Source organism: Miscanthus floridulus, chromosome 1, assembly GCF_019320115.1.
Source record: "Miscanthus floridulus cultivar M001 chromosome 1, ASM1932011v1, whole genome shotgun sequence".
Classification (NCBI taxonomy): Eukaryota; Viridiplantae; Streptophyta; class Magnoliopsida; order Poales; family Poaceae; genus Miscanthus; species Miscanthus floridulus.
In genome coordinates, this window is record NC_089580.1 from 122,048,310 (window position 1) to 122,061,046 (window position 12,737).

The 12,737-nt window shown below is 40.7% G+C and overlaps 1 protein-coding gene across 1 annotated transcript; it reads left to right on the top strand.

The window, feature by feature from the left end:
* The first annotated feature begins 1,402 nt into the window (after positions 1–1,402).
* Positions 1,403–11,042, top strand: LOC136539845 (protein PARALOG OF AIPP2-like). Its single transcript, XM_066531842.1, has 11 exons — positions 1,403–1,737; positions 2,170–2,241; positions 3,001–4,086; positions 6,148–6,233; positions 6,957–7,744; positions 7,851–8,273; positions 8,379–8,955; positions 9,030–9,260; positions 9,343–9,467; positions 9,553–9,990; positions 10,079–11,042. Exons 1-11 carry the CDS (start codon positions 1,663–1,665, stop codon positions 10,759–10,761), a joined length of 4,584 nt encoding a protein of 1,527 aa, XP_066387939.1. The 5' UTR covers positions 1,403–1,662; the 3' UTR covers positions 10,762–11,042.
* Positions 11,043–12,737: the final 1,695 nt, after the last annotated feature.

Sequence of the window (12,737 nt, forward strand, 5' to 3'; positions counted from 1 at the left end):
GCCGTCAATTCCGTTAGCTAACGGTGTTAACTGACCGTTAAAAAGACGTTTTTGCCCCTAGAAAAAAAAACGGCGAAGCAAATTTGAGAGGAAAAAAAACCTGCGCCCGCTTCTGATGCATGCGCCCAGCTAAAAAAAAAAGGCGCAGGTTTTTTTTTCTCTCAAATTTGCTTCGCCGCTTTTTTTTCTAGGGGCAAAAATGTCTTTTTAACGGCCAGTTAACACCGTTAGCTAACGGATTTGACGGCAGTGTCAAATTAGGAACGAAAGTTGAAGTGAGTGTCAAATAGGGAACGAAGAAAATTTCAGGGCCAAGAAAGGAACGACTCATTTTCCCAGTGTCAAATAAGGAATTCTCTCTTTAAGGTGGCTTCCTCCTCCCAAGCTAAGCAAGGTGGGATTATTCAGAGGCTCACACGGTCGCCGCCCGACTACAACTAGGCCACTTGGCCCCTTTGTTGCGTCTTTGCCAGCGGTTAATAGTGGAGGATGTCCTCATCAGTTCGGTTGGTACCGATACGATCGTATATGATCGTGGATTATTACTGCTGGCTGGTTTGATGTGAGAGAAAAATACTGTTCTGATTGAAAATTTACGATCATTTACGACCAAGCAAACATGCTGATTGTTTGCCGCTGTCAAAATTTTCCGATGTTGGTGTGCTTGGATTGTCGTTGAAGCGCAAGAGGCGGAGGCTTGTCGATATAGCCATGTAACGTACCCTACATGCATGCCCAAATCGAAGATGGCCATTGCAACAAAACAAAATCAACAAAAACCAATTTCCTTTATTTATCAGGTTAATAATATCTATAAACTAAAGACAGTTCTTTTTTGGGGTGGGATGAGAGACTATAAAGATGTGCCAAAGAAAACGAAGCTGGTCACAAGAGAGATAATATTTATTTATTAGTACCAAATAGGCAAAATACATTAACAACACATAAATCGATGCCAAAGAATGAAATCAGGAATAAGGTTAACACTATTTATTACACGCATACTAATATACTATTTAGGTCTTATTCTTACTGGTGCAAATTAAATACAGTAAAAAAATTCTTACAGATACATTAGTACGTAGTACTAGTATACCACTAGTAGTATATACATGCATGTACACGGACTACGTATCTCCAAGCATGTCCACTAGTTTACCCCTGCACCAGCTGTCCACAATTACCACCGGCCAGCCTTTTTAAGTACGTACAAGAACCCGGGTAAAGCACACAGCTGGAGAACCAAGACTGACCTGTGGCTACGGCCCCCACTCGGGGAAACGAGTGGGCCCCGACAGTCAGCCATTTAGAGGGTCGCGCGCTTCCGTTCCATTCCGTTCCCATCTCGCCCGTCTCCCGTCGCGTCACCGTCACGCCCTCCGAGTCCAAATTTCCACTACCAGTACTGGTCTCTCTCTCTCCTCTTCTCTCCTCGCCTCGCCTCTCTCCTGTCTTCCTCTGCTCCTCCGCGGCGCTGCTGCTTCCTCGCCACGCCAGAGCTGAGCGAACCCCACCCAATCCAATCCCCCTCGTCTTGGTTTCCTTCTCCTCGCCGGACTCTCTCTCGCCCCTAGGATGGAAGAGGAGCCGAGGCTGCTCGCTGCCCGCGCCGGGGGTTAGGGGCGGAGGCGCGGCCGATCGGCGGGGGGCGGAGGGAGGGTAATGAGGGGGCAGCAGGAGCGTACTATGAGGGATCTGTACGATCGCATGCGCCACAAAGATCTCCCAGTTCCAGAGGTGCGTAGTGCCGCATCCAGCACGGTGCTGTGGCGTACGCGTTGCTGTTGGGGGTGGTTGTTAGTTTCCCCAATAGGATGATATGGGAAGATGTGATTGTTTTCGATTGTACTCGATGTGTTAGGAGTTCGTGGATTCGAAGTTTTGCAAACGGCGCATGGTTGCGCGTGATTATGATTCAGGTTTTCTTATTGCTCGTTCCTTATTGCTCATGCTTTCAAAGGTGACACGATTTTACAAGGAGACGAATCGAATTTGATCGAATATGTACATCAGTTTTAGTTTGATTTAGGTTTCTCTTTTGAATATATCAAGTCCGCTGAATCGAATTTCAGTCTTCAATCGAAAAGATTTTATGTGTTTTTAATGTGATTTTACGGCCGATGCTGCAGTTTGGTTTGGTGATTGATGCGTATTGTTTCTGCTGTGTAGGAATCAGCGGAAGGGTGCGGCGGAGGGCGCATGGAGGGATCGGAGCAACAAGAACTGGCCTCTAAGATGGAGGTGAGCATTGGAGGCATGAGTATTTCCCTGCATATGCATGGGAATATTTTGGTCCTTGAATTTCATTAGATTAGAATACTTGTTGCTCTTTGGTCATCTGATGCTCAGAAGCAAGTTCCTTATAGATTCTTCCTCTTCGCTTGTATACTCAGACGCCTCCAGTTCAGTGGTGGTGGAGTGTGATTCCGATCCCATAATGCTGTAGAAAAAGAATATGTTACACGATTTCTGCATCTCCTGCTTTTTGTATGAGCTATTGTCACTTTGGAAATGGAAGCTGCTTTGATGGTCATTCATTATATGTTTATTTGTTACGATATTATGACACATTGATGTTTTTCAAGTAAATCTAATACGTTTTAAATTGTTCACGAGACCATTCTTGTCGTCATGTGTAGATTTGGTGGAACAGTCCACCATTATCTAAATCTGAACTCATTATTGTTTATCTTGATATATCTTATGTAATATAGCTTATATAGTTTTAGGACAGCACGGCAATTAGAAGGAAGTGCAGTAATGGTCAAACCCTAGAAACGCTTATGGTAACATTTGTGTTTTGTTGGTTTAAGTGTCGTTCTATTATCTATGCAGTTAAACCATCCTTTCTTCCTGTCGTATCCATATCTTGAGTTCTTGACAGACATGTAATGTTAGCTAAGAGTGCTACTTGTGCGATTGTGCCTTTCAGCCTTCATGCTTATTTTTGTTGTGCGTGAGTAATGATTTTAAGACTGATATATTGTTTTATATTTGTAGGACAAGACTGTGGTAAAGAAAAGAGTGGTATCAAGCAACAACACTCGTGTCAAGGCAGAGTCTGGCACCTGTAATGTCTGTTCTGCCCCTTGTTCCTCTTGTTTACACCCACGTATTCGAGTTGAGGATTCGAATGTTGAATGTGCATCCTCTCAAACATGCTCCACAAGGTCGGAAGTAAAAAACAATTCACTCGTTCGTAGTGAGAAAGGGTTCTGTAGTAAAGGAGAAAATGATGATGAGTTTAGTGCAACTTCGGGTCATGTTTCCTACTCTGTAACTGGTGGAAACAAAGTGGTTGCAAGATCATCCATTGCAGATGATTCATCAGAGGTTGACATGCCATCAAAACGAAGGAGGCTGTTAAATCAAGACACAAGACTATCTAGAGCAGAATACCTTGATGACAGCAACTCATGTGTTACTTCAGGAGAAGGCAAACTTCATGTGGATAAGAAAAAACTATCAACTTCTGCATCCAGTCGAGATTTGACTGCTAAAGATTATAAAGCCATGGCTAACCACAGCAAACTAAGAAATCAATGTGTTGATGAATCAAAGAAAGGATCTGATGGTCGTGATATGCATCCTAGCTCATCTGGTAGATTTTCCCCTGTAGATTCTTCTGTTATGACAAAAAAGTTGCTGCGAACCCAGTCTTCTATCAGTGCATTGAGCAGATTATCTCCTAACAGGCAAGCTCATGAATTTGGGAAAGCACTGGATAATTTATCTCATCAACCTTGTGAGAAGACTTCTCTTTTGAAGAATAATGAACAACCACGAGGTGGGCAATTGAACCCTTGTATAGCTGGTGATAACAACCATGGCACGCTGGCAGGCTACAGTAATAGGCATGCGAACAAAGATGGTTTCTCATTGAAGGATCTAGACAATGGCACCTTATGCTCAAAACATGAAATCAAAGAACATGGTGACATCCATTCCAATGATGATGTTAAGAAGAATGTGGGTGGCAAACAAGATTCGGATCAAGATTGTTCAATGGATATATCCAGCGACAGAAAGTTGAATATACAACATGGTGTGATGACAGACTCTGGGAATTCGGAAGGTTTGATAGATGTAAGTAACTCCTTTATCCCTTCTTACTGGTTCCCCTTTGAACACAATGCTTTGCAACTGTTTTAGTAGTTGGTATTGAAACTAGCCTTAATTGACACTAGCTTGATGTCTGGATACAAAAAAAAAAAAAAAACGAATCTATTGTTTGTTAATGTCATTCTATGTAGTATTCGGTTAGAATGTGAAATTAACCTTCGTTTCATTGCCTCTTTATTGGCCATATGGCATTTGTGTAGAAGTTAGAATTATAGCAGTGCACTGCTCCTTTTTTTTGTGGAAGATAGCTTGCACTGGTTAAGTTCTATGCTGATGGTTTGAACCGGTCCTGTACCATTTTTTCTTCTTCTATAATGGTGCGCAGCTCTCCTGCGTGTTTGAACAAAAAAAGATTTATGCCAAAGTTTGAACTCAAATAGTGAAGGGCGGGCCTGGTGCAAGCGGTAGAGTCTTACCGCCTGTGACCGGAAGGTCCTGGGTTCGAGTCGCGGTCTCCTCGCATTGCACATGCGAGGGTAAGGCTTGCCACTAACACCCTTCCCCAGACCCCGCATAGAGCGGGAGCTCTCTGCATTGGGTACGCCCTTTTTTTGAACTCAAACCGCACAGAGCGGGAGCTCTCTGCATTGGGTACGCCCTTTTTTTGAACTCAAATAGTCTTCTGCATGATATCTGCAATTCTGGAATACCATCTAGCACTACCTGTTGGTGCTGATTTTTTGCATGGAATCTGCCTATGTTAAACTTGAGAATAACAAATTTCCACTATCATGCTTTTAATTGCATGCTCTATTAAGTCATTACCAATACGAATAGTTATAAGAGTGTTTTCAAATCGTCTAATCAACCCTAGTCGCCATGGCACTGATCAACCTGACTAATCACGACTAATCATAAATAATTGTAGTGCATAACTGATCGTCATGGCACCTATAAGCCCGACTAGCGACTTGATAACCTTGGTAAGACCAATGCAAACAATTTGGTATATAGACTGTTCTTATTTTAGATAACTGTGGGATTCTAACATCCTTCTTGGCACTCAAATATTGGAGTTTGCTGCACTTCACTGTATTTTTATCCTGGAAATATGTGTACAATCATTTTTGTTGACCTTATTGCTGTTCAGCTGAGTGATAACCAGTTGATTACTCTCAGTTGCCAGAGTCACACATTAAGAAAATTGTATTGTGGCCTTTGATTGGTATAAACTAGTTCAATATATTTTTTGGGTGTATGTTTTTTAGATTATTTCTTTAGGATGAGGGAATTTTAATGAACTAATGTCTACTTCTCTCTGACCAGTTCAAAGTTCTTAGCATCAAACAGTGAGAGTTCTTTCATCGACTTTATAATCTTGCAACTATCAAGCAAACCAATTGAACAATCTCCTTAATTGTTGTTGTTTCCTGTAGATATAATAAGTTAATAACACGACTCTATTTTGCATGGTTCTGCTGCATTTGGTGCAGTTATGTTCTTAAGGAGTTCTCCATGAAATGTGCTGCATGGCATTTTTGCTCATGTATGAAAAATACATGGAAAACTTCAACTGTGATGACTCCGAGTATATGATCAAGCATTTTCTTATTCTTTGTAATCAGGATGCTTGGTCATAATCATTATTTCTTGTTTTCTTTAATCAAGGTCCATCCTGCTCCTAACCCAAAAAAACTTTATATGCAACTAGCTTGGTATCTGAATATAAAAAAAGGGCGTACCCAGTGCAGAGAGCTCCCGCTCTGTGCGGGGTCTGGGGAAGGGTGTCTGTGGCAAGCCTTACCCTCGCCTGTGCAATGCGAGAAGACCACGACTCGAACCCGGGACCTTCCGGTCATAGGCGATAAGACTCTACCGCTTGCACTAGGCCCGCCCTTCGGTATCTGAATATACATGAGTTTTTTTTTTCTTTCTATCTTCCTTTATGGCACTTTTGATGTCAATGTCTGTATCTTGTTTGCATATTTAAGCACTTTATTTTTACCATTCGTAATCATCATATTTTAACGTACTTGTATGCTAGATTCGTTTTTAACATTTATGTCTGGTTTGCATCAATCCCAGGTTAATGTTTGTGATATATGTGGAGATGTTGGTAGGGAGTATCTTCTAGCTACATGCACCAGATGCCTTGAGGGAGCAGAGCATACGTAAGTTACATTCTGTGATAGTTTTTTTTTCTAGTATTTGTCGGAAGTTGGAATTATCATAGGTTGTGTCCAGTATTTTGTTTGACTAAGAAGTCATTCATTTAGCAGTGGAAGTGATATTGACCACACCTACTGGCAAATTTTATAGTTCATACTTCCTCCGATCCAAAATATGAGTCCAGCTAGCTCTCTCCCAAGTGCACCAAATATAAGTTCATGATAATTCCAACACATTTTTGGTTCATTCTTCCATGTCTACCCCTACTTAAATGTACACTAATCAATGCAATACACTTGTCACTCAATTCTAACAATGATTAATGGACAATATCTTCATTGTACCCCTCACCTTAATTGTTGTGCCTGAGTCCAATACTCCAAATGGACTTCTATTTGGGATTGGAGAGAGTACAGACAAGGCAGTTTAAATAATTTAATCTGGACTTTTACCTACACTAATAATCTGCTCAGGTAGTAACCTACCATTGCGGCAAACCATGATCTTGTGCAGAAGTTAATTTCCTTCTGTGGTGGTGTTACATAATATTTTTAGGTCCATCAGGGTTTATGTGTCGAAGGAAACAAAAACATTGTTGGTTATTCAGATTTGTCTAGTACTTGTATCATAACTTTTTAGGTGCATTATTTGTAAGGTAAAATGCATATGCAACATCCATATTTCACATGGACATGTCAGTGTTAACTGTTATTTATTTTTACTAGTTACTGCATGCGAGTGAAGTTGGAAAAAGTTCCAGTTGGTGAATGGTTTTGTGAAGAATGCCAGCTGAAGGAAGATCAGAAAAATACAAGTAACTCTGGTACCGTGGCGGTTAATGTGACAGAAGGAAAGAACCAAAGGACAGAAAGTCAAAGCAAGCCTAAGGCATTGCAAATTGTTGTGCCTGATTTGGATTCTCCGCAAGTCACACACAGCGCACTGACAGCTGATCGGTGTGATGGTAAGAGTAAAAGGTTGCATTTAGCTTCAGCTGATACACAAACACGCCAAGTAAAGGATACCACCCCAGCTGCTGAAAGATTGGATGTGAAGAACAAAAAATCATTAAGCATTGCAAGCCGTAACAAACTGCAAGTTCTTACATCTGATTTGGACACACGACCACACAGTCATGGAACACCAATATCTGGAGTCTATAACAAGAGTCAAAGTTCAGAATTTCTGTTAAACCGCAAAAAGTTGCGAGTTTCTACTGATATGGAGTCGCCACTCTCAAGTGAAGGCCTACGGAGTCCACCGATATCATGTAAGAGACATTCAGAGAGTACGTCATCCCCTAAGCCTAGGCTCTTCAAGACAGGTAGCCTTGGAAAGCAAGATGTCATCTCTCGTGAGAACTCATTTAAGAAATCTAGCAAGGGAGGTTTAACTTCAGTTGATAATGTTCCGGTGAGAGCTACCCAGGTGGTCAAAAGTTCTCAGACCTTGTCACGGTCATATTCCTTGGGGAACATGGTGACTGCTAAAGCTCCAGTTCCTTCACCAAGAGGTTTGGCTAAACTCTTTTGGTATTCTATTCACAAGTAATCTTTGTTTTATTTATTGTTACTTTTAGTCTGGATTCGTATGCTAACCTTCTAGCTTTTCTTCGGCAGGCCTTTTATCCAAGCAGCTATCCTTCAACAGCACCAACAACGGACCAAAGGTCAAGCAGTTGGTTGATGGGATGTCTAGCAAGTTAAGACCTGCAGAACATTCCCCAAGAGATCCTAGAGATAAGGAACCCATCAAAAAGATTGTACAATCAGGATCTTTCAAACGTGAGGGTTCAGATTCCATAGATGCTGGATCATCAAAACAAAAGCAAACATTTCATTTGTCTCAAGATGAAAAACCAGGAGTACTGAAGCCAATAAAGGAAAAGAATTTAACAGAAAGAAGGGCTTCCTTTAGTTTGAAAAAACCAAACATTCCTTCATCTCCAAGGCCTGACAGCTGTATGAAGTCAGGGGAAAGAAAAATTGATCAGGATATTTCAAGGTCTGGAACAAGCATACTTAAAAGTAGCAAAAGACCTGGTAAGCTCTTCATTTACTTAATTATTTCTCATGAGGAAGAGAAATGGAAAATCTTAGTTGTCCCCCCTCCCCTAATGTGCTTTCTTTATGTTTTGCTTGAATCAGGATATGCTGAAAAGAAGCAGAGCTATGATTTGTCCAGAAGTGACAATGGCAAGCAAGATGTTACTGTGCATCCAAAACCAATGGAAGTTTCTGGTAAAGATGCTTATGGAGTAAAGATATCTGATCCACCAGTTCAATCCCAATGTGCCAAAAAGGATAGATCAAATGATGTTGAGGATGACGAGTTACTCATTTCAGTGAATAATGTTAACATAGCGCCAAATGAGCATGCCGAGGTGGTTCCCGCAACATTTACTGCCATGACATGTGAATCAGATTTGCAAGATGTTCCAAGAGAAAGCACCTCTGATGATTCAGCTCCGAAAGTGGTATGTTGCGAACAAAAGCTTTTGGAAAACACAGGAGATGATTCCTGTAAAATTGTAGAGGTGGTTACAGATTCAGGAGATATATTGTCTGTGACTCCACATGGTCTTCAGATGGCACACAATCTATACCCCCCTGAAAATAAATTGGATAAACCGGATTTGAAGAAGGAAGCTTTTGCTGATCAATCTTCAGCTCTTGGGAATCCTTTAAAAGATTTTGTTATTCCAGAGCAGTCTTACATCTGGCAGTATGATCCTCCTCTTCTCCCTTTACTTCCATTTACTAGTTAAGAGTTTTAACAGTGAATTTCTTTTATTTCAGGGGTAGCTTTGAGGTTTCAGGAGATGGAAACTCCCCTGAAATATTCGATGGGTTTCAAGCTTACTTGTCTACTTGTGCCTCGTCCAAAGTACGTGAAGTTGGTGAACAGTTACCTGACAAAATTCAGCTAGCAGAAGTTCCACGGCATTCCTCATGGCCGCTGCAATTTAATGAAGTAAATCCAACTGAAGATAATATTGCTCTTTTTTTCTTTGCTAAAGATGTTGGAAGGTATCACTTTTCTCACCATTTCACTGTTTCATGAGTATCAATCCTCTGTATACTAGCTGAGGTCTCCTGTCTCCTTGAACAGTTATGAAAGGGCATATGGTAAACTCTTGGATAACATGCTTCTTGGTGATTTGTCCCTCAAAGCAAATATTGGTGGCACTGAACTTCTCATTTTTCCATCTGATAAATTGCCAGAGAGGATTCAACGTGAGTTTTTCTTTGCTAATGTTGCTGTCTCTTGGCAGGATTGCTCATTGCCTCCTTTTAATGGATTCTTTATGATATTTTACAGGTTGGAATGGTTTACATTTCTTTTGGGGCATTTTTTATGCCCGGAAAGAAAGTAGTCCACTAGAGCTTCCTACAAATAATTGTCCATTAGAACAAATCAATGGACCTGTTATCCAGCTTGATATGGGTTCCCCTAAGGCACTTCAGCCTTTGGGTATAGATTTGAATGAGTGCCCTAATGATGATATATCTGATCTGGCTCTTTCACTTGGATCAGAGAGTGAGAAATCTGGTGCATCTGTAGATCATAATATTTTATTAGAGTCCAAAGACGAGGATAGAAATCTGAATGCAAGTGAAATACATCATGAAGAAACTGCAGGCACAAGACAAATTATACTGGGGCATCCTTCTGCAGCTCCCTATGGAACTAATCTTCCCACAATCTCAACAGGAGAAGGTCATGACATGGTTCGGGATTATCCAGCTGCTGCAAAAGGTGGTGGCATCTTTTCATGGGATAAAGCTACAGATCAATTCTGGATTTATCCTTGCTTGTTGTTTAATCCTTATATTATTCATTTCAGGTAGCACAGGAACAGCAGGTGGAAACAAAATGGAGAAAGCAGATCAGAATGAATCTCTCTTCTGTTTTTCACAGCAACCAGGTGCAATTAGATCAATCTCACATGAGATAAAATTTAAGAAACATGGTCTTCTGCCCTCGCATTGTCATTTTAGTGGATCAAAGATATGTGATAATCAAACTAAATCAACTCCAAGTTCAGATATGGGTTCTTTGGATTCTGACCTCACCAACAAAAGGCAGAAGACTTCTTATGGCAAACACTATACTTGCATTTTTGGAGATGAAATGCCACCTATTAAATGCTTGTCCAAGATACATCCCTTACCGGCTGGACAAGATAATCCATTCGATGTTTTACAGCATTGTCACAGGGGTCCTTCAGATCCTGTCTCTCTTAAAAAACCTGTACCTGATCATATCATCCATGTTCTTTCATCTGACGATGAAGATTCCCCAGAACCTAGTACTAGCTTAAATAAGGCATCACTGAAGGCAGATGAGGGCTCCACTTTATTGTCACTTTCCCTATCCATGGTGGCAACGAAGCGTAATCTTTCTGGTTCAGATATTGTAGATGATGAGCCACTGTCTCTATCCCTTGGGCTCCCCAGTATTGTCGACCGGAGTACGGATCAGGAGATGAAGCAATTTCTGCCGGAGAAGCCAGGCATAAACACTTAATGCCCCTTTAGGTTTGCGAGTGTACAGTTTTGTGCTATGTTTAGCTGTATGGAGTTTATAGACAGGGTAGAAGTATGGTATAGCTGTTAAATTATGAATATTTTTCCTCTTTTCTCTAAGTGTTATATGCATCTGCTGTTGTTAGTGATACTGGTCTGATGATGTTATCGTCTGTTGTATTTATGTGATATATGGTGTTAGTTTCTCGAGACACTATTGGTATGACATAAAAGGATAGATCAAAATGTTAATGTTTATGAATTCAATTTGCCATGGCTAAACTCACATTTTCTACCTCGAGGCAATTCTTAGGTGCATCCCAATTTTCATGTGTCGTCTGTCATGATGACAAGTCGAGTCGCGGTCTCCTCGCATTCCACAGTCGAGGGTAAGGCTTGCCACTAACACCCTTCCCCAGACCCCGCACAGAGCGGGAGCTCTCTGCACTGGGTACGTCGTCTGTCATGATGACAAGTGTAGTTATGTGTAAGTCGCCTTTGCCAATTATTACAATATGACAGCTTTTATTATTGTGTATTCTGCATTTTGTTTTGCCATGTGGGAAGTATCAATTACTAACTTTCCATCAGGGCTGAAGATTATGTTCACGCTACTGTATGGTACTTCCTCCATTCCAAATTGTAAGTCGTTTGACTTTTTTGACCCCAAATTTGACCACTCGTCTTATTCAAAAAATTTGTGCAAACATAGTCAAATTTAAGTCATTCTTGAAGAACTTTTATTAATAAAGCAAGCCACGACAAAAGAAATGATATTTTGAACAAATTTTTGAATAAGACGAGTGGTCAAACTTAGTGTCAAAAAAGTCAAACGACTTACAATTTGGGATGGAGGAAGTATGTATTTTTCACCTCTTATGGAATGTTTGTTTGAGGCTGGTAATTGATTAACCTTATTCACTGTTTCTATATTTGGAAGTTATTAACAGAGGAACAGAGCATTTGGATAAGGTACCGAAGGATCTCATCTTTCAAGTGCTTTTTTTTTAAATGTTGAAGGTAACGGGTATAGTTTTATTTGATGGGTATGGCAAGCTGCATGGTCCTTTCTGGAAGGCAATGTAACCCCCCCCACCCCCCCCCCCCCCCCCCCCCCCCCCCCTTTTTTTTTTTTTCTAATGTGCAAGTAGGACCTGTGCGATAAATTTCTCCATATTCTAGTTCAGAACTATAGGCTGTATATTGGACCTGTGAGAACCATTTTAATATATAGGACGACGAAGTGGTTTTGACAGGCCCTTGACAGGTCCTAGTTGCGCATATTGCTGTTTGTTTTTTGGTCTAAGAGCCCAAATTATGTTCATAACTTAACTAATGCAACAAGGTAGCTTGCACTCCATGCAACCCTTAAATTGAAAGCTTATGCTTTCTTCCAGCTTAACTAATGCTTCGTATGCTTACTTTTATGTTGATGGTTCTTATCCATTATCAAATTGCTCCGCAAGTCTGCATCTCTCCGGTCAGTTGCTCGCATTCGTAATTTGCAGCTTTTGTCTCTTCCAGCTTCATCATTTTAATCTCTTAAAATTTTACTAATTTCACCTCCACTCCTACGTGTCCCCCCAAAAACGCTAAAATTCTTCCTCCCAGCACAATATTGGTATTAATTGAGGTTCCAGTCATTTGGTTCAATTTTTGTATCGATCGCTCAATCAAATTTGAACATGATGCACCAGAAGCTATTCCTCCAGATATCAATTTATCTTGAATTATGTGGCAACTTCATAGCAAACCTGTAGTGCTCCCTATCCTTGTGCTGTTTTAATCCAATTATGTTCAGTATAGTTCCTACAAGAAGTTCGACAATATTCTAAGGGGCTGTTTGGATCCTTTTATTTTGGAGGAATCGAAATCTACTTAATGGATTAGGCTATTTGGCTTGGAATTTAACATTCCATAACTTTTCTAAGCTCACAAATAAGTCTATCCCAAATTTATAGGGTGGGAGATAGAAAT